The 24467-nt window shown below is 42.3% G+C and overlaps 1 protein-coding gene across 2 annotated transcripts in view; it reads right to left on the reverse strand.

The window, feature by feature from the left end:
* Nucleotides 1-6950: 6950 nt before the first annotated feature.
* Nucleotides 6951-24467, reverse strand: part of CA10 (carbonic anhydrase 10 (inactive)) — a 359857-nt gene continuing 342340 nt past the window's right edge. For both annotated transcript variants that reach the window (XM_090060642.1, XM_090060643.1), the window contains exons 8-10: nt 12661-12815; nt 10368-10542; nt 6951-8109 (exon numbers count right to left, since the gene is read on the reverse strand). In XM_090060642.1, coding sequence (XP_089916768.1) covers nt 8087-8109; nt 10368-10542; nt 12661-12815 — 353 coding nt within the window. In that variant the 3' untranslated portion in view covers nt 6951-8086. The remainder of the gene's footprint in view (nt 8110-10367; nt 10543-12660; nt 12816-24467) is intronic.

Below are 24467 nucleotides of genomic sequence, written 5' to 3' on the forward strand. Positions count from 1 at the left end.
GCAGGTGCATGTGCACCCCCTACGCAGCACCACTGCCTTGCTTAGACTTAATATGCTATAGCCTACTTTGTCACATACTAACACAATGTGAACATCTGATGAAGTAGGCTGTAGCCTATGAAAGCTTATGCCTTTTGGGATGAATTTGTCTTTAAGGCTACACACAGACATCACCTTTGTCCAGGGATAACCCATTTTATTTTGGGACAAAGTGAAATCATTGAGATGACCATGTTTGTCATACTGGGATAAATCTTAAAAAGGTTTTTGGGAGAAGATGTACTTTCAGTTTATCCTGGGACGTGGCAAAATTAATCTGAATGGTTATCCAGGGATTGCATCATTGACTCAATGGCAGAAAAGCAGTAATGCATTCAGCTGCACGCTAAATCCTCCTTAGAAGGGCAATGTGTATACATGCCAGCAGGGCCCTCCCTAGTGCATGGTGAATCAGGGCGACCACCCTGGGCCCTGCACTTTGGGGTGCCCCACGCTTCGACATCTGAGGGCTGCGGCAGATGTGCTGCCTAGCGTGAGGCTGCTGGGCACCATGGCTCGGCTTAGCTCAGGGGATCCCTGCCACAAGATCATCCCTGACCCAGCCCGGCCTGGCCCTCACCTCGGCTGCCCCGTGCTGCAGGCGGCCCCCGGGGTGGGCTGAGCCAGTGGGAGCACCCTCAGCACTAGCACCTCCTTTCCACTCTGCAGCCTGTGCTCTCTGATTTCCCCTGAGCCCTGCACCCCGCTAGGGACAGCCTTTCCTATTCTGGGACAAACGTGAGCACGACGTCTGTTCCTTGGTTAGGGTACCATCCTGCCAGTTCACTTTAAATCTGTTAATTTTCCCATACAGTGATTTACTTGCCCTTTCTCTTGTACTCAGTGTTGAGCTTTTACTTGCTCTGTAGGCTCTTGCCTTGGGAGACTTATACATGCATCATACATTATACACTGCTGATGAACTGCCATTTAAAGCCTTGCTTTTTGTTTTGTTTTGTTTTTCCTCACTGTTTAAGTATTGCTCTAAACAAGCCTTTAACTTGGGTTCAGTTTGGTATATCTTCATCCAGAGTTGAGCATCTCAATCAGCCCTTATTCCTGTTCCCAGAGCTAAGGATTAGAGTAGATTATTTATCAGTAATTTAGAAGTAGAAATAAATTACAGGGTGGTTGTAATTATCCCCAAATCAACCACCATGCACTTAGGAAAGTCGGTTTGTAACACTGTAGATTGCACGTCCAAGAAATCCAACCATATTAAGGTAGGATGCACAGTTGAGGCACTGCACAATCTTAACGGTAATGGCATGATACAACAAATCTATGGCTGTAATGAAAATGCTTTTATGCTCTTAGTTTGTGATTAAACTGATCTTTTAAAAACCAAACAAGATCCTAGACACAAACCCTTTGAAAGAGTGGAACATCTGCAATCTGGCGTAAAAAATTGTATTTCAGGCAAGCTTCCGGTCTGTTTGATAATGGCATTTCTGGCTAGGTGTCTTAGGTACCTGCCCAGAGACATTCATGTGTGCATTTCAGTTGTGCATCTGAGGTGCTCAGCTAATATCTGGGGGACTCTGTTCCCTTTTAATACCTTTCCCAAGGATTTTTCACTCTGTTTAAATGTTTAGGGATTTTTTTTTTCCTTAAAAGATTTATTATCCAGGTTTTCTTTTTTTTTTTTTTTGCCTCATGCATGTGCTCGACACATCTTTTGTTATTGGACATAGAGAATGCTTCCCAGCATTAGGCTTCACCTTATAAATGGCTCTTGTTCTTTGCCATGCAAACCTGTTCCTTGAATAATTTTACAGTGTGCTGCTGAAACCTGCAGTAAGCTATTTGCTAGTAAATGGGCCTGTCTTAAAACACTCTCTCTAACAAGGATTTGGCATCCTTCAAGCTTTGGATCTAGGGAGGAAAAGCTGGTGAGAAGTCAGGCAACAGAACTGCCAGTGCTGAGCTACCTAAAGAGTAGGGGGCCCTTGGGAGGATGCTTGGTTAAAAACCAACACCCCCCTCCCCACTAGTAAGAGTCATATGTGGGACAAAAAGCAGAATATTTTCCTTTGCTGTGTTTTCCATTTTTGTCATAAAACGCCCCTGCCAACATTTCTTTCCCTTGATTTTTGACCTTTGGGAAAAGTCTACCTCCTGCAGGGACAAGGAGCAACTCCTAGAAGAAGCTGGCATGGAAAACCTCAGGATTAATTCCAGCTGTGATATGAACCTGGGATTATCAATGCAAAACATTAAAAAGAAATCAGGAGATTGTCTGAAAAATCTTGCAGCCTGGCGATTTTTTTTTAAAAATTTGGGATTCTAATGACTTGTTTGCCTTCTGTTTTTTTTTTTTTTCCCCTGATTCCAGCAGCTTGGGCTTTAATAAAGGCAGAGAAACAGTGCAGTAGTAATGGTAAGCATTGTTAATAAGGGGCAGGAAAGGGTGCATTGTCTTCCCTGATCCTTTATCCCAGGTGTTTCAGTGTTTTCCAACTGTGGATTGGGGCACTGCTAAATGATAAAGGCCTGAAAATGCTGTTGGCAGCTAGAGTCCTGTTTTGGCCAGGCGTTTTGTGTTGCAGACACCTGATAAACTGAGTTAGTACAAACAAAACCTTTCCAAAAATTGTATAGGACAAGATTTGGGAGAGCATGCGGTTTCTTATAGGGAGCTTCAAGTCTCGCACTGAGACTGAAAGCCCCATTGGGCTTTAATGAACTTCTGGATTTTGTAGGTAGGATTACCTGGTAGATGGAGTTTCTTTTGGAACGGGGTGCTGTATCCTCCCACAGCGCTAAACCTTTCTCCTTGTTCTTGGGTCCCAGTGGAGGTTTGCTGTGGCTCCGTGAATGCCGATCACCTTGACTGTCAACACTGGTTTTCCTCTTCTTCCTCCAGAATATGTATTTTGTGGAAAAGTGAAAATGTAAACAGTGTGAAAGGAGGCTTTGAAATTCCCAGTTTATATTTTGTAATAAAATATTCAGGCTTTCATGCGGGCTCATTGGCTGTTTGCTTGGCAAATTGCGTTTCACACAGCTGGAATTGAACATCTGAGTGGTGAAGTCCACGATATTGTCAGGTACAATTACTGTCAAGATCTTTTACTTTTCTGGCATCATCCCAGAATGCTTACTCAACTGCATTTCCCCGCCACCCCCAACTGTCTTGATTTTTGTTGTTGTTCTTTTATTTAAATGAAAATAAAGAAAAAAAACACCACCTTAGAAATACGATTAACCATTACGTCTTCCCTGTAGAGTTTGAAGCAGGACCCCTTCCATTACTGGGTTTTCACGAGCCTCCAAATATTGAACTTTTGAAATCTCTTATACTAGTTTGGAGATTGGGCCTTAAGAGCTTTTAGCAGGACTAAGGACAGCTCCTGGCAGTAGGAGCCTGAATTTGATGGTGACCCAGGAGTTCCCTTCTAGTCCCGTGTTCCTGGGGTGCCATGACCCTCTTCCTGCTGCATGCTGACTCCTACTTGCTGTAAATCGGGCGCTTCAGGATTAACCTCAACACTCGCTCACCACAGCACATTTGCAAACCCTGCTCTTTTTAGTAGCAGTGAGCAGTCCTACCAGAACAGCACTAACAAATCAGCTGTTCTCCACTGCGGCATTCAGGACAAAGCTCTATTCAAGCTAAGAGGGAAAGCAATCGCCCGAAACACTAAGAAACGAAGTATCTTTTTTTTTTAACTTATCCGCAAGAAGAAAAGCTCCATTCAGCAAAAATGTGTGAAGCTTAATTTAGACTCTTGTCCATATTATTGTGCAGATCCCATGTTTGTCGGGAGCTACGGTGAGCTCTAATGCCACCTGCCAATGCTCGTCTTTTCACTGCTGATCCTGCGTGACCTATGACTGCACGACTAGTACAATAACTCCATCTGGCCCACCTGTGTGCTGTGACCGGCCCGGCAGGCCAGGTTCTCTTTATGCTTCTCTCTGCATCCCCGTAAGGTTTTTGTAGGCAAGTTCATGTATGTGCTGTGTGCCAACTGTGTTTTGGTGTAGCGCAGGGCTTAGCATTCTCCCATTTCAGGTTTTTTCATGTAGTGCTTTATGGGCAGAGAAACATGACAGGGCAGATCCTGTTCCACCTATTAGGCACCACAGTATGATTCTGTTACAACCTGTTCAAGTCCTGAAAAGACATCAGCACAGCACCTTCTGTAACACGACCATCTCACCCTTAAGACTGAGCTGCAGAAAAGCAGGTTAGAGATGCAAAAAGTTAGGTAGTAGGGAGCAGTGAGTACCCCACTTCTGAATGAACCGTTTGGTTTTTTTTTCCCCCCCCAGGGATTAAAGCAGGGTGGAATTGAATAATACTAAATCCTGAAATCCCCTTCTGTGCTCAAATGGGTGGAACAGAATCAGGCCCAACTGGTTTACATCAATGTCATTCACATTTATTTTGTACCAATTACATTGAGCTCTGAAGTGAGCAGATGACCAGCTGACGGTGCAGGCTGCTAGAGAAGAAGATAACAGATTGAAAAAACTGGCAAACCAGGTTGAAATTTTACTAGAGTTGCAGATGGGTGCTATATGTTTGCCATTGTAGCTTGATATTGTGACTTGTAATATTGATTTTTTTTTTTAACTGTGCATTTTTTTGCAGTGTAACTGTGTTGGAATATAAAAGATTCCAGTTTATGCTGGTGTAGGGCTTAAATATCTTGTGCCTGCAATCAAGGCACTTAGTCATGGCCTGGGTACCTGGAAGTCTCCTGTATTGGCAGTTCGGCAGTTACGCTCTGAACCAGGCTTTTGACATTTTGTGTCCGCTCCCAAGCATGGAAAGGCTTCATGTTACGACCTGAATTTCTCTGGATGTCCAGTGCCATTTGATGTTTGAGAGGTGGGCATGTGCTACAGCACTGGAATCATGATCTAAATGTTCTTGAAGTTTTGGGGCATTAGAGGCAGTCCTGATTTTGTACCGGACTGAAATACTCCCCAATGCTGAGATGCGGGAGATTGGACTCTGAGCTTTGGTTGGGTTTAGCTCTGCTACATTCTCTGATTTGGAAGACAAAAATCTTGTTGTAATTTGGATTAGTTCACTGGAAGCTTTGACAAATGCATCCATGTGATTACTAATTCCCTCTGTTTGCTTCTATATGCTGGCTTCACTTAATCCAAAATGCAGCATGAATCCACACTGGGACCAGCCTTTTTTATCATATCACTTCCTCTTTTTAAATTCAACCAGCTTGTCAGTACTAGAATTTATTACTTATGAAAAGTTTTATACTGGACACCTGTCTTATCTTTCCTACCTTCTGCCATCAGGCAAACTCAGGTCAACATCTGCCAGGTATTTGTCCAAAATATAGACCGACGCTTTTGGACTTTGAATCCTAAGAAACTTTGCTCCGCAGCTTGGAAAGAGGTTTAAGACAAGCCTTCCAAACCCTGAGACGAGTCAGTCCTATAAAAATGTTCCACTTGAAATTAAAGACCTCTGTGGTGATATAGAGACGTGCATGGGAAAGACCTGTGCTTTGTATTATGCGTACAGTTTCTGCTGACCAAACAGGACTAAAACTGTAATCTTGCTCTTATTTTAACATTAAGCCACAATGCTATAATAATTCCAGCAGTACTTATATGGTTTGACTCAGGTCTCTGCCCATTACTAATTAGATGCAAGGTGCAGTGAAGTTGGTTGAAAAGACTCACGCTGACTAAAATAGGCGATCAATCAAGCCTTGTGGTGCTGAGAATAGGCCACTGTTCTGCTACCGCCGGTGGCTGGAGGAAACGGTTGCTCTCTTTCCCTGTGACCTATGAAACAGGCAATATTCCCTCAACATGTATCCTAGCTAGTAAGCCTCATGTCCTTTAACACTGACTCCTCTGCATCTTCTACCCGAGTACCAGGCTTCTGGATGCCCTCTGTGCAAACGTGCCAAGGAGAATAGGGCTTCTTCCAGCTTTCCCTAGACCCATACAGTTGTTTAGGAGCAGCATTTAGTTTATCCTGGGTTCACTTGCTAATTCCTAAGCAACTGCTAATTCCTAATTAGCATAATCAACTGATGATCGCAATCGCTTTTCACAACATTTCATAGATGTACTTGACAAGAGCATGCAACTTACAGGAGGTGGCACTTTGCCATTGCTCGAAATGGCCAAACAGCTACGAGGACATCTCAGTGTGACACCCCTTGCAAACTGTACTGCCTCCTCCTGCTTAAGAACCAATAATGTGTTTGTCACATGCAGGTCAGTGGGGTTGCAAAGGGATCGATCCATTGAGTTGAGGTGTTCAAGTTTTTAATTGGTCTCAGTACTCACAACTTCGACACTGCAGTGTTTATTTTCCCATTACGTATCAGAATCCACACACCTGGGTTAATAATGTTGACTGGCATATAATTGAACATTGGTAACCAGTTACAGATATCTACTGACACCTTTCACCAGCCAGCTGCCAAGCTCATAATACATGGGAGTATCAGTTTCATCCATAAAGAACTTACTCCAGGCCCCTCAACCACCTTTGATGTTTTGGAAAAAGTGGCCTTTTTTACTCATTTGCCTGCAGAGAAAAGCCTTGCTAGCTACTGAGCAGCTGTCAGCACTGCAGGAGGTCTCTGTGAAGAGATCTTTACTCGTTCCTCGACTGCAAACTTAGGCCTCATCTTACTTCTGGCAATGGGAACTCGCACAACGCGGGTTTGGCCATTTGGAATACTCCAGCCATTCGAGTCCCACTTCCGGCTCTGTCAGCTGGGCCGTTTCTGCTATGGACAGAGATGTCATGACAGCTTGTAGAGAGGGAAGGGTGGTTACTTAGGGCCCAGCCCACTGAAGGCTTGAAAGATTATCACTATAACATACAAGAAGGTCAAACACGGGCTACAAGAACTTGTTAAACACATTTATTGAGTTCTTGACAGTAACCAAACACAGTGAATGACCGTTATAAACAAGAAAAAGGCATTAGCTTTTACTTGGTAAGCTCCTGCTATATCTGTAAAGAAAATATATCCTTCTCCACCAATTTACAAGGTTGAATTTGTATGGCCCAATAATGGACTCAACAGAGGAAATGGTGATTTTAAACCAAGACATTTTTCATTTGCTTTCCACTTCTGGAGCCTAACTCTTATTAACGACGAACCGTAAAGCAGAGTTAAAGTCACACTCGCTTTGTTAAATGCAATCTAGTTTGCCATCAACTCTGCTAAACTGGCTGCAAACAAACAAATGAATTCAAAAAGGAAAAGGAAAAGAAAAACATAAATAGTGCAGCCACGAGTGCTAGAGGCGTAATCTTTTAGAAAGGAAAAACAAACCAAAACAAGTGAACTAAATTAATTTGTTAAAGACATTTATTGAGTTGTTAACAGTAACCAAACACAATGTATGACCTTTGTAAAACAAGAAACAGAAAATGGATCAATTCTGATCTTGGCAAGTCCTACTACAGATATGTGACAAAGAGGGAAATATTTCAATTTCCTTTATATTCTCCAGTGAAATATTTACAATACTTATCTCTCACTGTCTGTCCTTTTTTATTAAATAAACAGAAGGATCATAACCTAGAAATGTTTCCTCTACAGTCTTCTTGTTCTGTCTTGTCAGTATCCATTAATAATAGTGATATAATGAGAGCTTTCCAAGGGTTACTTGGCACACAGAACACAACTCCACTTTGATGCTGTACCGAGCCACCTTTTTTTCTTTTTCTTTTATTTTTTTTTTAATTTTTTTTTTTTTTTAATTTTGGGGGAGGGGGCAGAGAGGAAGAATTTCATATATACAAAGGCTGAAAAGTCTCTTTTTGTGACGCTAAATTAGTTCAGGAAAACTGTATCAAAATTGTAATCACATTTACTGTAGTTATTGTCTTTTTTTTTTTTTTTTAATTACCACTGATAATATGTATGAATTTTTAGTTGAGTTTCCATCATGGCAGCTCTTTTCTTGCAGCACGTTTCCACGTGCTGTGATGAATCCAAAGAGTGAATGAGGCTGGGTGCGTTCTAGATTATATCAATTCACAGTCGTAGCATTCCACTGAGGTTAGGGATTCTTCCTGCTATGTCCTTAATTACTTGAGGAGCCATTCATTTACTGAAAGAAACAAGTGACAGTCAGGCTTCCAGAAACACCGAATATGAAACAGCCTGGTTTAAAAACCAACCAAACAAAGTACCAGGCAGTAGTTGCTGAGTAATTTCAAAATGAAGACTCACGGTTGCAACAAATCAGGGCTATTCAACTTTTTAAAATGAAAAATGGTCTGTTTTAATTGAGGGGTTGTAAGATTTGCACCCCATCCCTCCCCCCAGCATTTTTCATCTTGGGTAAAATTGGGAAATGAACAGTTGCCATTTATTTTATCAGGCTTTTTTTTTTTCCTTGTCTTTTTTAATTTTACACTGTCAGCAACAAAAATATTGAGGAGGGGAGAGCACAGAAGTTGAAAACACCCCAATACCCAAGCTCCAAACTAGAAAAAATCCAATATAGGAAACATTTTTTGGCATACAGAATATTTGTTATTTTTCAAGATACCCACCCCCAACACACTTTTTTTCCAACATCTTTATCATAAGCATATCTGCAGCTTTCCTGTCTCCTAATGTTTTACACATGTGTTTATCAGATTAGCACACTTCTCCTATTAGATATAGGAGCATCTAACTATTCAGGTCAACTGTCTGCTACATGTACATCTTTTCACTTTTAAGGCTATACATTTTTTTTTTTTTTATTAAAGTTTATTCTTGTGATCTCTGCAGAAAGAGCAGCTCTGGGTGAGGGAGTTGGATTCTATTCCAAGTCCAGTAGCATGAACAAAGATCCCCAAGTAGGCTCCAAATGCATAGCATATGCTATTGGTAATGAAGAAACCAGCCTGACAGTAAGAGTTTGCTGGCTCGACAGCTGGAAAAAAATCATAATTTTACTTTTCCATATTACATCTGCTCAATTTAAACTGCTGAAAGATAATCAGCCCGGACCCTCCTGATACCAGTTTTATGGAGTTACCTTTCAGAGCAGGAATATATGTTGGCTCCTTGCAACATGTCCTGCAATTCTTTATTTATGGTTTTACTCTGTTCATATCAGACCCTGGCAGTGACATGAAATGACTTCTAGTGGAATTACATTTTGATTCTTATTTGCACCTGCAGCATCTGGGGGCTGGACTAGGTGTCCTTCTGAGGTCCCTTCCAGCCCTACTTTCCTCTGATGTCTTTTTAGAGAAAACAATTTATAGCTAGAAATTATTTTCTGGACAGGAACTAGAATGAAGTGTTGGGACATGTATCACTATAAAACACCTCATTTCAGGTTATTCACATCCTATTCCACCTGTTCATATGCTGATTTGCTTTTGTGTGTCCCATCAATAAAACATGATTTAAATCAGCCTGCACTCCCTTTTCTGGCTCTGCAGTGGTTGCAGTTCTATGTGTTTAAAGCTTAATGTTTAAATAGCAGATTTAACAATATTTTAGACCAGTGGTCTCCAAAGTGGCGTGCATGCAAGACGATCCATTGGGGTGCGGGAAGAAAATATTAGAACTTCTCTTTATATTTATATAAATATACATATATTGGGGGTACACGCTCAAAAATGTTTTTACTGATAGTGGTGCATGATCAAAAAAAAGTTTGGAGACCACTGTTTTAGACAGTCCAGTAGGACAGATTGTTTTTCAAGACGCTGGGTCTACATAAGACCTTTCTTCTCTTGCTTTTTTACTTTAAAGTGTGCAACAGAATCATTCAACTCTTAAAAGAAAATCCTATACTTTGGTCTAGCCCATTGATCACATTTTTTTTCATTTGCCTTGGGGATCATTGTTGATAACTGACACTTTTTACCCACCCACTCTCTTGATATTGAGAACACCTCTGCAACAATCTCATATCCTGGTAGGTTAAGAAATGCCCGAGGCATATTATGGCTCAATTGTGAGCCCCCAACCAGGCCCACACAAAACTTTATCATCAGGCTACTGGGCTGGTCCTCTATTTGTCTGTTGTACAGAAAAAAACCCATCCCAGCGTAAGCATTTGTGATTGCATTATACCTCCAAAAAGTTCAATCACACTCCCATTAAAGATCAGGACTGACACATCCCCCATTTTCCCAGGTCAGTTAGAACATTCTTTGTACTATGGAGATGCTTTAAGGCCTGCCTGCCTTGTGAAGATACCAAATAACTTTTTCTAGCTGTCTTGGCAGTGCAACCATTGATTTATACACTTGCCTCCAAAAGGTGCTGCACATAATGATGTGCCTAATTGGTGGCATGCTTTGGGAGCTCTGCATAGGCACAGAAAATATTATTGAGATTGCTGTATGTAAAACATACCTCTATACTGAAGTTTCTGTGCTCTATTGTTTGGGCAATCTTTTCCCTGTAAACTAAAGTTGATATTAGTTCGGATACATCGATTGTTGAGAGGCTGGACTGGTCTGAAATTGTCACTCATGCTCAGAAATATCTGTGATGGTTGATTCTGGCTTAGTAGTCGTAAAGAATGCATCTACACAAAATACAAAACAAGGACTTGTAATACTATTCTTCATCATTAGTAAACACCACCATCCCAAATTAAGTAACAGAATATATTATTATACATTAAAATTAAGCCAAATTTATGTGATTTGGCATCAAGGGGAATTTCCAGGGATGCATTAAAGGCAAAGGCCATTCATTCATGGTAACCCAAAACACTTTGCAGGCTACATGCAAATTACTTAAGGAAATTATGATCAAGAAATAAAAGGAATCCAAAGTTCTACGTGGAGGCAGCAGCAGATGCAGAGAACATGAACTAAAAGGCATGGTGCTAGCAGCCTTGGAGGCTGCAATCCTTTTTATCCTCTGATTCATCTCTTTTGCTTAGCACCACTGTAGTTATCCTCATACTGGTACTCTAAGGGGCTTTCCTAACTTAGGACACCCTTATGGGCCAATCTCTACCCAGTGACCCATTGTGAAGGTGGTTTTTGCCCCAGGGACACTTGCATACTGGCAGCTGGACTACAACCCACCACCTAGCTAACAAGTGGTAGTGGCTTTCCAAGTAGCAACGAAGATGGCTGAAATTTTTCAGCTGAAACCTCTTGTAACTGAGAAATGCAGGTTCACACCAACCAACACATTTTGTGAATTTCTGCAGAGAAATTCCACAAGACAAATAAAAGGCTGCATTTTGATGTTTTCAATTCTAAATGAGATTGAATTGTATCGCTCTGGGGTACAATCGAAAGATAAAAAGACTTTTGGTGAATTATTATTGCCTCTGATAGCTACCAAGTTAGCTTAAGTATGGACTAACCAGAGAAATCCAGCGTGGTTAATGACATCAACAAGTGGGTTTTGCATTTTTTGTAATGGTTACCAGGGAAGTCTTTAGTTTTACATCAGTTTTCAGTCCAAGTATACTGCATAATTAGTAAGTATTCCATGAAATCAATTTGCAGTGCTAATTGTGTAGGATGTAACTATGCTATTCAACCAGAAAAGCATGACAAGGAATAGGTATCATGAGATTATGCCCCTTGGGTACTCCTGCAAGCTACAGAAATATTCGAATCCTCATGTTGTACATTACTTCTGGAAAGTAACAAACACGTTTCTTACAGAAAATGTGCTTCATGTTGGCTTGGAAGTTTAGAATGTGTAATATGTATCGTTTTTTCCCACTGAACTGTGTCATTCTCCTAAATTAGTCCTAATTCTCTGAATCCATGCAGAATTGGACAGAATGAATACTTCATGGTTAAAATGGGTTTCAAGCTTCCTTCAGACATCTTATTTGCAAAGTGAATATGATTTGAAACCCCCAAATTATTTTGAGAGCTGATTTCTCACCCTCCCTTTCCTTATATTTCTCAGACCAAATTACCCCTGCTGTTTTACTACAGTGGGGGAGGGCAGGAAGTGTTTTTATTATTCCCTGAAAGTTGATGTAGTGAGAAAATAGCTCTGAGATCTGCTAAGTGATCGAGGAGTCTCACTGGATAGGAGTCTCACTGATGAACACTGCACTGGGAGATGAGCTTGATCGGTGCATTTCTGAGGCTTTCACTGAGCAGGGTGGGGTTTAAAGCAACTGAATCACTTTGGCATGTTCCCTTTGTAGTAGTCCTTCAATCCATGTGTTCCTTGGATGTCTTGTCTATGGTATGGATATGGCTCCTTCTGCTTGCTTTACGCCGTCGCTGTCCGTGGCCTGCAATGCATTTTTTTAGAACAAATGTCCTATATCCCAACTTCTTTGCATCAGTTCTGCCCTTCTGAAAGTACCTGTGTCATAGCCTGCATTTTTACTTGAATTTGCTGCCCCAGTTCTTCATGAGACCGCTATTGCTGCTCATTAAATGTTCTTATTTTTGCCTTGGCCTGGGTCCCTGTTAGGCATCTGAAGCTGGGTAATCCTTATAAGGCAACAAAGCCACGATTATTTTAGCCTTTCATTTAATGTTTATTACTGTTAACATGCCACCATTTGGTTAGGTTTTGCATAATATACCTAAACTGCATGCAGAGATGGCTGCACTGAAGAGCTGATTCACAAGTGATAATACAAAGATATGCGGGTAAAATATTCTTCTCCTGATAATCATATTAGATCCAATAAATGCTTTTGCTTTACCTGCATCCTTGTTATGTAGACAGGTTTGTTCATTATTATCCAACTTGCTGTTTCATAGCAGGGTGGGATGGTCATTGACCCATCATATGTAATGAAACTAGAGGTCTCTGGATAAAGTTCCTCAATATTGAGTCCCTGCAGTAAGTATGCATCATCTGAGAATAAAGGGGGAGAAAGGTTTAGATAAGGCAATGTTTTCACAAGACAAACTTTGTTGTACATGCTCTTTACTCTGGAAGAATCTCAGCCTCGGTCTCACTGGAATATAAAGCAGAATCACTTCACATAGGCAACTGTTTAACATACTGGACAAGAACAAATATGATATAGTAATCTTGTCTGGGTCAAATTCTGCCTTTAGATGCTTATGCATAGGTCCCGTTGACTTCAGTGGGAATTCAGCACAAGTGTCTATGGAGAAAATCTGGCATTCATTTGGGAACTTGAGCTTATAAACTATCTGAACTGCTGATCTGGATGCAGCAGTCTTTGGAGAATGCCAACTTACTGTATTTTTTGGAATGATTAACAAGTTTTGCCTGGCAAAGCATTGGGAAGGCCAAGAGTGTTAAAGCTTAATTACCCTTGTACCACGGAAAAGATTGTTCCACCTTGTTAAGGTTAATATATGATAATAAAGCTGCTCAATGAAGCCTGACGTCCTTTAGCGTGCACAGTGGGAGTGAAAGCAGTGCGAGCTCACTCAGAATGCTAAAGTCAGGGGTGAGAAAATCTGCTGTAAAGCAACTTACTGGGCTCCCCACTTTTATCATATCCTCGCTGGTAATTAATGAGCTGTCCCTTTGTAGAAGATTTCAGCGTGTGGACATGAGCCAGTGCATAATTAGAAATAGATATATCTTTTAAGAGTCATCAAAGCTGCTCAGCCCTTGCTAAGCTGCATGCATTATTGCTGCTGTATAATGTTGGCTTGATAGTGCTTCTGGCAGATATTTCAAAGCTGTAACTTGGATTTTTTTTTCCAGGATTCCCTCTTGAAATTCAGACTCCAGGAGTTCCTTCCTAGACCATTTGCAAGGATGCATGCACTTAACCTTTTTAACTGTCCTCCCCTGCCGGTATTATGCACTGCTGAGAAAGCTGGAATGGTTAGGTAATGGGGAAATATCAGTTGCATGTAGTATGTTTAGTCTGGTTTGTTAGTACAGCAAATGTTCACACTTAGGCAAAGATGATGTGCTGTCAGGTTGTGGATTAAGCAATTTCTTTTTTTTCCTTTCAGTCCATGAATGTGAGGATTCATATGATTAAATGTGAGGACATGGTCAGGAAGGTCAACCGTACCTTGTCACGCATCCACAGACAAGGTGTTGGCCAAGGAGGTGATCCTCCCCCTCTATGCAACTTTGGTCAGGCCGCAGCTGGAGTACTGCGTCCAGTTCTGGGTGCCACGCTTCAGGAGGGATGTGGCCAACATGGAGAGGGTCCAGAGGAGGCCACTCGCATGATCTGGGGGCAGCAGGGCAGGCTCTCTGAGGAGAGGCTATGGGACCTGAACCTGTTCAGCCTTCACAAGAGAAGGCTGAGGGGGGATCTGGTGGCCATCTATAAACTGGCCAAGGGGGGCCAGCAGGCAATGGGAGAGTCCCTCTTCCCCTGAGCACTACTGGGAGTAACAAGGAGTAACGGCCATAAGTTGACTGAGAGTAGATTCAGGGTAGATATCAGGAGGCGCTACTTCACGGTCAGGGTGGCTAGGATCTGGAACCAACTTCCAAGGGAAGTAGTACTCGCTTCTCCCCTGGGGGTCTTCAGAAGGAAGCTGGACTATCACCTTGCTGGGGTCGTTTGACCCCAGCGTCCTTTCTGCTCAGGTCCCTTCCGACCCTACCAACTATGAAACTATGAAACAAAATTCACACTGACATTGATGGGAGGCGTGGAAGCAGGCGCAGAGAAAAAAACAAGTGTACTAAGATTTCTGTTTAGACTAAAGCCCCCAGTATAATGCAGGCCATTTTGAAACCATATCAAAAGGGTAAAAAATTCCCCCTCAATTTATCAGAAGTTTTCCATGCATCACCGTATTATGGTATATTTAACAAGGGGAAAAATGGAAAATCAGGTTAACAAACCATTTATAATCAACATATTTTAGACAAATTATCAAAGGAAAGAAAGAAGGAAGAGAGATTTTCTTTTGAAAATGGTAATTTTTTCATGTTCACCTTTAAGAACATTATGAAGTTCATGCTAAATTTAGGTGCGGTAAGTCAGCGTGTCCAGTTCAGGCTTCATTTTAGAGAGCTGACAAATCAGGAAATGACTGCATTTCACTGCATTTTTTTTCCCTGTGAAAAACAGCTACCAAAGCATGGTCAACTGTGTGCTGACTGAAGAGAAATAAGCCATTGAGCCTTTGACTAATTCAGTTACAATACGTGTCAGATAAGCCATATTTCTCCAGATGTCACTCATGAAGTATCTAAGCTGAATTTATTCATACTTCCCTTGACTAATACTTTGCATCCCTGGTCTACTAAAATGTTGAAACCTGCTGTTTCAGTATCCTCATTTACAAAAATTGTTGACATGAAATATCATCGCTCAATATTCACAGTATCGTTGCAGTTACAGAACAACCCTGTCTTTTTCTCTCCTCCATTTATTGTCTCTTCCTTCTCCTTTAAAAGTAAGAATAAAAAAGAAAGAACGATTTAAACAATCAAGTAAAAACACAAGAATTAAAGAAAATCCAAAAAAACCCCCATAGTTGCCGAAGGGCAAGCTTACGCAAGTAATACACTTATTCGTCTTTGCACATGTCAAACTCCTGCTTCAGGCAGCGGACAATCGACCGTAATGGCTGCTGTTGTGGCCAGTCCACCAGGGACATCCACAGCTAAAAGCACGAGTCGTTACAGCATGAACTAAATAGCCAAGGCCCCTCGTTATGGATGAAGGAGATTCCTCTCCTCTGTAGACTGGGTTGAGAGAGAGACTGGTAAGACTTGCTGATTAGCGGGCAATGCATGAGCGACCAGTTTTCTGTTTAAAATCTGTTAACACTTTATTTTGGGAAAGATGGCTTTGCCATGGGCTTTCTTGGTTGAGTAAAATCTACACCCCCACCCCTCTTCTAACGTGAAGCCAGTACAAGTGCACTTTCACAGATCAGTTTTTGGACTCTACTAGGAGAGTGAAACACGTTGCCGCTCTTTCCTAGGGGATACTCGGTCACCTTTGTTAATGGGTTCAGCCTCAAATGGCCCAAAGCCTGGGGTACAAAGAATCTGTTTCCAAGCCAAAAAATGTTTCCTACGAAAGTGCTAAACTACTGCTGTAGCATTACTGAGCCAGCAGACTGTTAAATTTTAACAGCTAGAGATGAGTGAATACACCTGAGCCCTATTCATAAAAAAATATTTGCAGCGCAACAATAATTTTGCTGGAATTACGTGAGGCACAGAATGCATTTTTTTTTTCATATCAGTGATTATTTTCTGTGAGTCATCACATCTCTCTCCTTTCCCACATGAACATCCTGCACATTATTTATGAACTGCAGAGAGTGGCACGTGAGCTCCAAATGGCAGGGATTCAGTCGAAACGGTTTCAAATTCGGAGGGCCAGGTTCTCTTTGTTTCATCCACATCTAGCCTTGATGGGATGCTAGTGGCTTAAACAAAGGCAGAATGTGTCCCAAAGTATTTTTCAAGAGACTAAAGTCTGACTTAAAAATCAGTGAAGAGCAGGAACATCGGTGACTCAAGGTTTTTTATGTCACATTTATTTTAATTCACATGCTCTGTGTGGGGTCCGCTAATTAGGATCACATACAGAGCATCCAAATTAAACTAAACATGACACAAAAAAACCTTGAGTTGCCGACATTCTACGTTGCAACATATCCTTTAGTTATCCTATAGCAAGGGATTATGTGGCCAATACGGGGCCAAAGTCTCTGCTTCCAGAACTGCAAGCAATTGCCTTGGGTCCAGGGGATTTGCTCCTGTTTCGGTTTATAACAAATGTAGCCCATTGTTCTTAAGGGCTAGGGACAGAAACTACACACAAACCCTTATAAGTGATTGGAAACAGATTCAAATCTGTAATACAACAGAAGATCAGTGTACATAAACTGCTTTCAAAATGGCCAAAACAGGTTTAGGATAACCTGGTATAGATGTAGTATCAGACTTAACTGATTTAGAAGTTCAGTAAACCAATTTAACCTATCTCAAATCCCCTCCAGATTCATGTTAACTCATAGTCCCCCAAAATCTCAGAATGCTTTAGACCTCCCCTGCAAATCCCCCATTGCAGGGTGGGTGGGTTAGCCTTTGCCCAAGCTGTCTGCTCTAGTGCCCCCCAGCTTCTGGCCTGGGCCACTGCAGGCACGTGGCTGCATTTCCAGAATCAAAAGTGAATGTCTGTTCATTTGCTTATGGGTTCAATCTACGCAGCTTAGACTAACCTGCAAAGACTGGACTGTTTCAGCTTCGGGCTTCTTGACTGTCTGTACTCGGCCAAGATTGCCCTGTTCAGTTACCTTCAGATAAAAGACGTGACAAAGGCCCATGTTGGGTCAGTGTGGGGAACCCACCATCCAGGTTGTTCAGGCAGGCATAATGCATGTTAACATTTTGGGGAACACAAGCGAGACACTTTGTTAGGACAGAGCAGCGGGGACTCACTTCTGTGCTTGGGGTAGATGGGAAGGGACAAGGGAAACACCCGCTGCAGGATCACTGCATTCAGCTCAGAGGCTGCCTTTGTGTTCTGGGCCTTCATAAAGAATGGGAGGTGGGAGCACAGAGACTGCTTGCACTTTCTCTTTCCTTTGCATGCTGATGGAAGAGCCAGGCACTATCTGCCATGAATTCATTTACTATTTATATCTTTGTGCTGCCTCTGTTTGCTTCCTGTGAAGTACTGCATACTGCTGTACCATTTGTGTTCCCAGTAACTCCACAGATGAGAGCTGTGGTTAGAAGACAGTGCTGCATAGATGAGCCAAGAAGTAAATGTCAGGGCTTTCTGTGGATGTTACAATGTTGAGGGTAGCAGAACAACTGAGTATGAGAGGGTTGGATTTCGAACTTGAAAAGGCCGACATAGACTTAGATGGGAGCAAGGTGCTTTTATACAGGAGGGAACGCAGATAATTCCTGACTAAACAGACATGACATAGAAGCAGTTAGAAGTAAGCTGTCTACCAGATTATGGGCACAGGTACAAAGTAACCTGGGAATTGAGTGCTTGATGTAGAGCTTACTAAAGCCAGCGGAAAGTCTCCCACTCCTATTGGCTTAAGTGGGCTCTGAATCAAACCCTGTACTGCCTTTGAGTGTTGGGCCATGCAGGTTGTTCTCTGGGTGTGAACAGAGGATCATGTGAGTACTGTCTGGTGTTTAAGCTGAAATGTGCTAGAAGTTCTGCTCGGTTTTTTTTCTGCTAGCACTAATCATTACTTTGTGGCATCTATGCTCATTCACAGTGTGTTTATGGCAAGAAAATGAGTGCTGCATGCCACAGGACCCATAGAGTGCAATTAATGGGAACAGCAGAGGTACAGTTTGTTTTGCTGTGTCCAAGGATGGGCAAAAACAAGGAGGGATGAAGAAGTAAAAGAAAATAACTAAAAGGAAATACTGAGGCGTATGTGGTTCGAACTCCCATTGGAAATGAATTGACTCCAGTGGAAATCTAGCCTGAGGAAAGACTCCTTGATGTGGTGCATTATGATCAGCTTCTGTCTTGACTACTCTTTTTCCTTCCACTCATGCCCATTTTCCCCACCCTGAGTAATGATTTTCTGTTCGGGAATGACCGCAGAAATCGTGGGTTTGTAGGTGTAATAGACTGCCACCCTTTAATGTGATGTCTTTATGTTTATGACTTTTATTGCAGGTATATTTACTTTCTAATGTTCAAAGTCATTCTGTGTAAGGGTTCTGTGCATCCCCTGCCAATATCCTGCTTTAATAGCTATTCCCAGACTTTTTACTAGACTCTCAGCATCATTTCTATGTACAGCCCACATTCTATTTATCTTGATCTGCTTCTGCCTCGGGATAATTCCTGAACTCATGAACCTTTCTCTGTACAAATTACATTTCATTAGCTTTCATTCTCATTTACATAAAGGCCTTGACTCTGACAATTTTCTTTACAAATGGTGAAATTCCCACTCTTTCCTCTGCTTGTGCGTTTGTTATGACGATTCTTCTAGTCCTTCTCTTCATAGGTAGTACTACAAATCCTTAACTTAACCCACATTTTTCCTTTAAGAAATTAATCAAGCCACAGGCTTCCCCTAATTACATACAAAATGCACATATCCATCAACTTCTTGTGGCTACCAGAACTCTACTAAAATGAATAGGATCTGATCCCAAAGGCACGGCAAACAACTAAGGATGTGCGAAACGGACCCTATTCGATTCAGATTCGGCCCAAATCAGGGACAGTGATTTGATTAATTGATTCGGATCATTGTCCCTGATTTGATTCAGCCAAATCTGAATCTGAAGTTTTGATGCTGATTCAGAGAATCAGTGATTTGGACACAGATATGGCTTTAAAAGTTTTTTCTACATACCTCAAGATAACAATGCAGCTTGTGAATGCTGCGATGCTGGGGCGGATGGAGCATCCCACAGGAGTGCAGGGGGGACCCTCCATGTGCTCGGTGGCGAACCCGGAAGTGGACTGGAAGTACTTCTGGTCCACTGCTGGGGAGCTTGCTGGGGGCCCCCCCTGCACCTCCAGCTCAGCAATTAGCCATGGGGGGACCCTGATACCTCCTCAGACCCAGGAGGCACCAGTTCCTGCGCACTCCCTGGTGGACCCAGAAGAAGTGCTTCTGGTCCACTTCTGGGTCTGCTGCTGAGCATGCTGGGGAGCTCCCTGTGCTTCTGTGGGACACTCCATCTTCCCCCCATCATCTCTGCCAAATCCAATCAGGGATCGAAGCTCTGCACAGCCCTACAAACTACCACTAACTACAATGGGCCCTTGAATCTGGTTAGCTAGGGTTCAGATAGTGATACTTTATGGGTATTTAACTTTTATTTAAGGCACGAACATTGCTATCATATCAGATCATATATTTAATATAATTCCTAAAAAGGGAAGTACAACCTGGGGAACCAGGAGGATTCTGAATTCTACTCCTGGCTCAGAAAGTGAAAGTGAGCTTGAACATCTCACATCACTCCAAGCTGAGAAAAGCTGTCTGTAATTTTTGGATGCTCAGCATTAGACATTTAGGGTCTGAAGTTTTCAGAGGGAAACTGAAAATCTGAAGCGCTTGTTGCTTATAACTGGAGCTATGAGAACTCAAGGACTTCTGAAGCCTAGTCTTGAGACATTTAAACGTGGTCTGTGAAAAACTGAAATCTCAAAAATTTTAAACTACTTTTAGGAAATGTTTGTCTTAAGCTCTATTTGCAGGATCTGTGAAAATAGGGACATTGGTTTATGTCACCTCAAAAGGAAGTTTAGCATTAAGGGTAGGGACAGGAGTTACACATAACCTAGTTTAAGCGATCAGAAACTGGTTTAAACTTGTAATAGAACAAAAGTTGAGTGCACATCAACCAGTTTCAAAATGGCCGAAACTGGTTTAAGATAAACCTGATGGAATGTAGTATTAGACTTAAGTGATTTGGGTCAAATTGGTTTATGCAACTTCTGTCCCAGACCCCTTCCTAGTTTAAGTTGAATCACAGTCCCCCAGCATCCCAGTATGCATTTCAGTCTTGGGCTGTGCTGTGTCATGCTGTCTGCTTCAGACAGCAGGGCTGGCCCTGCCCCTCTGCTCATCAATCAGCCCTCACTGCCCAGGCTAGAAAGGGGGTGGGGGTGGGAAGCCTGGCCGGGGACAGCAGCTGGTCTGCCTGAGTGGCCAGAACTCCCCCACTGGAGAGGAGAGGATGGGGCAACAGCTTGAGAGGGACTGTTCCCCCCACCCCCACCGCCAGACAAACCCTGCTGGGGTCTGAAAAAGGCTTTAATCCCCTACTTCCACAGCTCAGTGTGCCGCCCACAACCCCTGCTCTCTGTTTGAGCAGGGCAATTGGCTCAGGCAGGCGACAGCCTGAGAGGGACTGCTCCCCCACAGGGAAACCCATCTAGGGTCTGCCGGGGGCCCAGGGCCCAATGGCACCAGCTCAATGTGCTGGTGCCGTTGAGCCCTGCAGTACCAGACTGAGAGGTGGAAGGTGGTGGCAAAGAGCCGGCACAATCATCACACGCATGTGCTGGAGATGGAGCTAAGGGAACAGGAAGAGGTTCCAGACAGCTTGAGGGTGGCACACAACTTGATCAAAGAATGCAGAGAGTCAGTGGTGACATGTAGGGGGTGTATGGGAGTGCACGTGCACCCCTGAGAGTGCAGGTCGACCCCCTGACAGCCAGTATTCCCAGGCGGGGGGGTAGACGAGAGCACTGGTGCCCCTCTGAGAGCGTCAGCGGGGGAGCCAGGAGAAGCGATCCCTGCAGCCACTTGTGCCCACCCAGAAGTGCCAGTGGTACTCTGCTGCTACTTCTGGGTCAGCGCAGTCAGCCATGGGGGGACAGTCCTCCTGGTCGACTTGATCGGCCATGGCTCTCAGGATTACATAAAACTTATGCAAAGCTTTGCCTTGTCTTTTTGATCTATTACATCCGTTTTAAGTTAGATTAAGTTGCGTTTGGTCTCACTGTGTTTTACTGGGTTGTATGTTAGCTTAGGCAAAGGGTTTTGGTTGTTTTTCATGTGTTTGCTTGAGACTGCAAACTGCTGTGTTCAATAAATGTTGGCTTCAGAGAAAGGCTTCTTGCCCCCCCTCCCCCATGTTGTTTTAAACTCCCACCCTCCAGCGGGATAGCCTTGGGCTGGTGCCCGGCCACGTTTCCCCTCCTCCAGCAGAGAGGGGTGAGAGCTGTTTGGAGGGCCTGTCTCTCCTCCCCTTTGGCAGTGGCTGGCAGGTGTGCTCTAGTGCCCCTCCCCTCTCTCCCCCCGGGGTCCTGGTTTTAGCCACTGCAGGCATGTGGCTGCATTTTCTGGTTCAAAAGTGAATGTCTGTCCAATTGTTAATGGGCTCAATCTGCATAACACAGACTAACCTACCAAGAGTGAATCAATTCAGGCTCAGGCGTTTTGAATGTCTGTTCGTAGCCTGTGTGCTTAGTAATAAGTTAAGCAAGTTCTTCCTTCTGGTTGGTGTCTTGGCATCAACTTTAGTGCAACACAGGAAGTCCAAATTTCTGTACAGACTCCTTGGAAGCTAAATTTCTGGTTTTATCCAACATTGTGGGAATGTGTGGGCTCCTCTATCAGCAGAAGTGAAAACTAATATGGCACAGCTAGTTTAAAAGGAAAGAGAACCACCTTTTGTCCCTCCGTTTAAACAAGAATATTAAAATAATTTTTCTTTGGATCTTTTCTTTAGAGAGAGCCTTATAGTTCTTGACTGTTTGGTCTGTTTAACAGAACAGCCATTTCAATCCATTCAAAACCAATTCTTTGTGTAGAATTGCAGGCAGATGAGTGAAATAGCCACAAAAGTGGGCCATTTATATCTATTTCAACCATTAATGTTTTCCTGCAGTAGAAATCGTTTTTTTAACACATTTTTTGCCCTTGGTCATAATTTGGAACACAAAATCTCTTGCTCCTTCTTAAGCCATTGTTTTAATTTTCCTATTTACTGTACCTGACTTCATATCTAATTTGATCTCAGACTTGGCCAGACTCCTACTAATGTTACTGGGACTGGCTTTTCTGGTAACAAATATGGTGAATATTGACTCTGGGTAGTGAATCCTTAAAGTATAAGTTAAATTTCTGGCTGTTTAAAAGCAGTATAGAAATCCTTGTACTATATGAAATAGAATTAGTTGTCAGCAATGGCACTATAATCCATCATACAACACAACTGCAAAATTACTTTCAATAACATTTTCACATTCCCCGTCTGCACCAACCACACATTCAGTCAATACCTGTTATTGCAGGAAGTAAGCTCAATGTACTGCAATACACAGTGACCCTATGCAGCTAGTTTCCTCCATTTTAACAGATACATAGGTTAATATTAACCACGATATAAATTTTAAGAATCCAATTATTTTTGACTTTGCAGCCGAAAAGCACCTATCATATGTTTCTATCAGAATGCTTTAATCCATGGCTTTTCTCCGTTTAGTAACTCAAAATGATTGGACAGAGCTGTCAGAGAGAGAAAATAAGAAGTACTTGATGGGAGGTTGTGGAACAACCTGTCTATTTAGTCTACTCTAGATAGTAGTGCACATGTGCATGCATGTGTATGTGTGTAAATTTTAGCTCCTCCTTTCCCTACCCCGAAATCCATGTTTTGGAAGAGGGTGAACAAGTAAGAGGAACATATGCACACTCCCCTACTCACCCACAAACCATCCTCAGACAAGTAAATACAGGGTCTTCACCAAGTCCTTGTGCACTTCTAAACTTTAATAACTCAGGTTGTGCACAAGGACTTGATGAATACCCCATACCTCAGCTTTTTCTGTCCTATGATTCCTCCATTCAATGTGTTCTAGAGGCAGTGACAAGTAGGTGAAACTATAACTAGATGAACTGTGTTGTCAGGGTATTGTAGGGCAAGAAGTCAAGAAAACTGTACACTGGGTCCAAACCCTTGCTGCTTCCATGAAGGAGGGGAGGATACCTTGCTTCCCTTGGGAACCATCTCATGAAAAATGTGTCATGGGAATTTAGTAATTGCTTCTGAAAAACACCTCCATGGGGAGAAGATGTTTCAAGTGGCCTCTTTAACAGACCAAAGATGTAACAAGATGTAATGGCTAGAAGCTGAAGCTGCAGAAATTTACACTGGCGAAAAAGGTGCAAATCTATTTGTCTTTTTATCTTGTCCTCCCAACCTCACAGAGGAGAAGGAAAGTAGGATTTTTATGGGAGGAAACTAACCTGTCCCTTAGTAAGGGTGTCTGCATTCATACAGAAATTTTAGATCAGGTGAAATTTGTTACAGATGTAAAATTCAGAAAAGCATATTGGTTTTTCAGGTAGTGCCCAAATCAAATGAGTTTCCCAGATACTAAAGGTTAAATTTAAAATTGACCCCAAGTCTTTGTAAAGTAAGGGACAACCAGTCTACAGGAGCGCAAAATGTGGTGGGGCCCACTTAAGTGACTTGTTCAAGGTCCCCGACTTCCACCCCCTCAATGTTTACAAGATAGCACACTAATTTCCATGAAAAGAGACCACATATGACAGGATGAAATAACAATTAATGAAATCTCTGAAAAAGTGCTAATGATTGTTCATGGAGTAACACAAATCGATGGAGATTCAGAAAGGTCTGCTCCATTTTTCAGTTTTGCCAGGGAATTCCCCCCAAGTCTAAATTAAATTTCACCTGATTATTGGCATGATCTTGATGGCTAGTCTCAAGTGAAGTGAGTATCTAACAAAGAAGATAGGGTTTCTAAGAAAGCAGGTTCAGTTTGTCCAGTCAAGTGATATTTAAGCTTGAGTTTTCCCTGGGTTCACTGTACTAATACAAAATTACTGAATGATATCTGTTAAAAGTATTTCAAATCTGAATACAGGAAAGAGTACCTATGTTCCTGACCCCCTTTCACATGAATACTATTAAAAGTCATAACAACTTGGTAGAAATATCAGCTCTCTCAAACACAATAAAAAAGGAACAATTGCTGAATATTTGATAATATGGGAAACGCCCATATCAAAAACAAGTAATGACAAAGAGTAGCTGTAGGTAATATTTTCTCCAAGTACCCTCTGATATCATATAACCCAGACTGTTCCTTCTATAACTTTCATTACC

This window comes from Crocodylus siamensis, chromosome 8 (assembly GCF_052110815.1).
Source record: "Crocodylus siamensis isolate JL-2025a chromosome 8, ASM5211081v1, whole genome shotgun sequence".
NCBI classification, from domain to species: domain Eukaryota; kingdom Metazoa; phylum Chordata; order Crocodylia; family Crocodylidae; genus Crocodylus; species Crocodylus siamensis.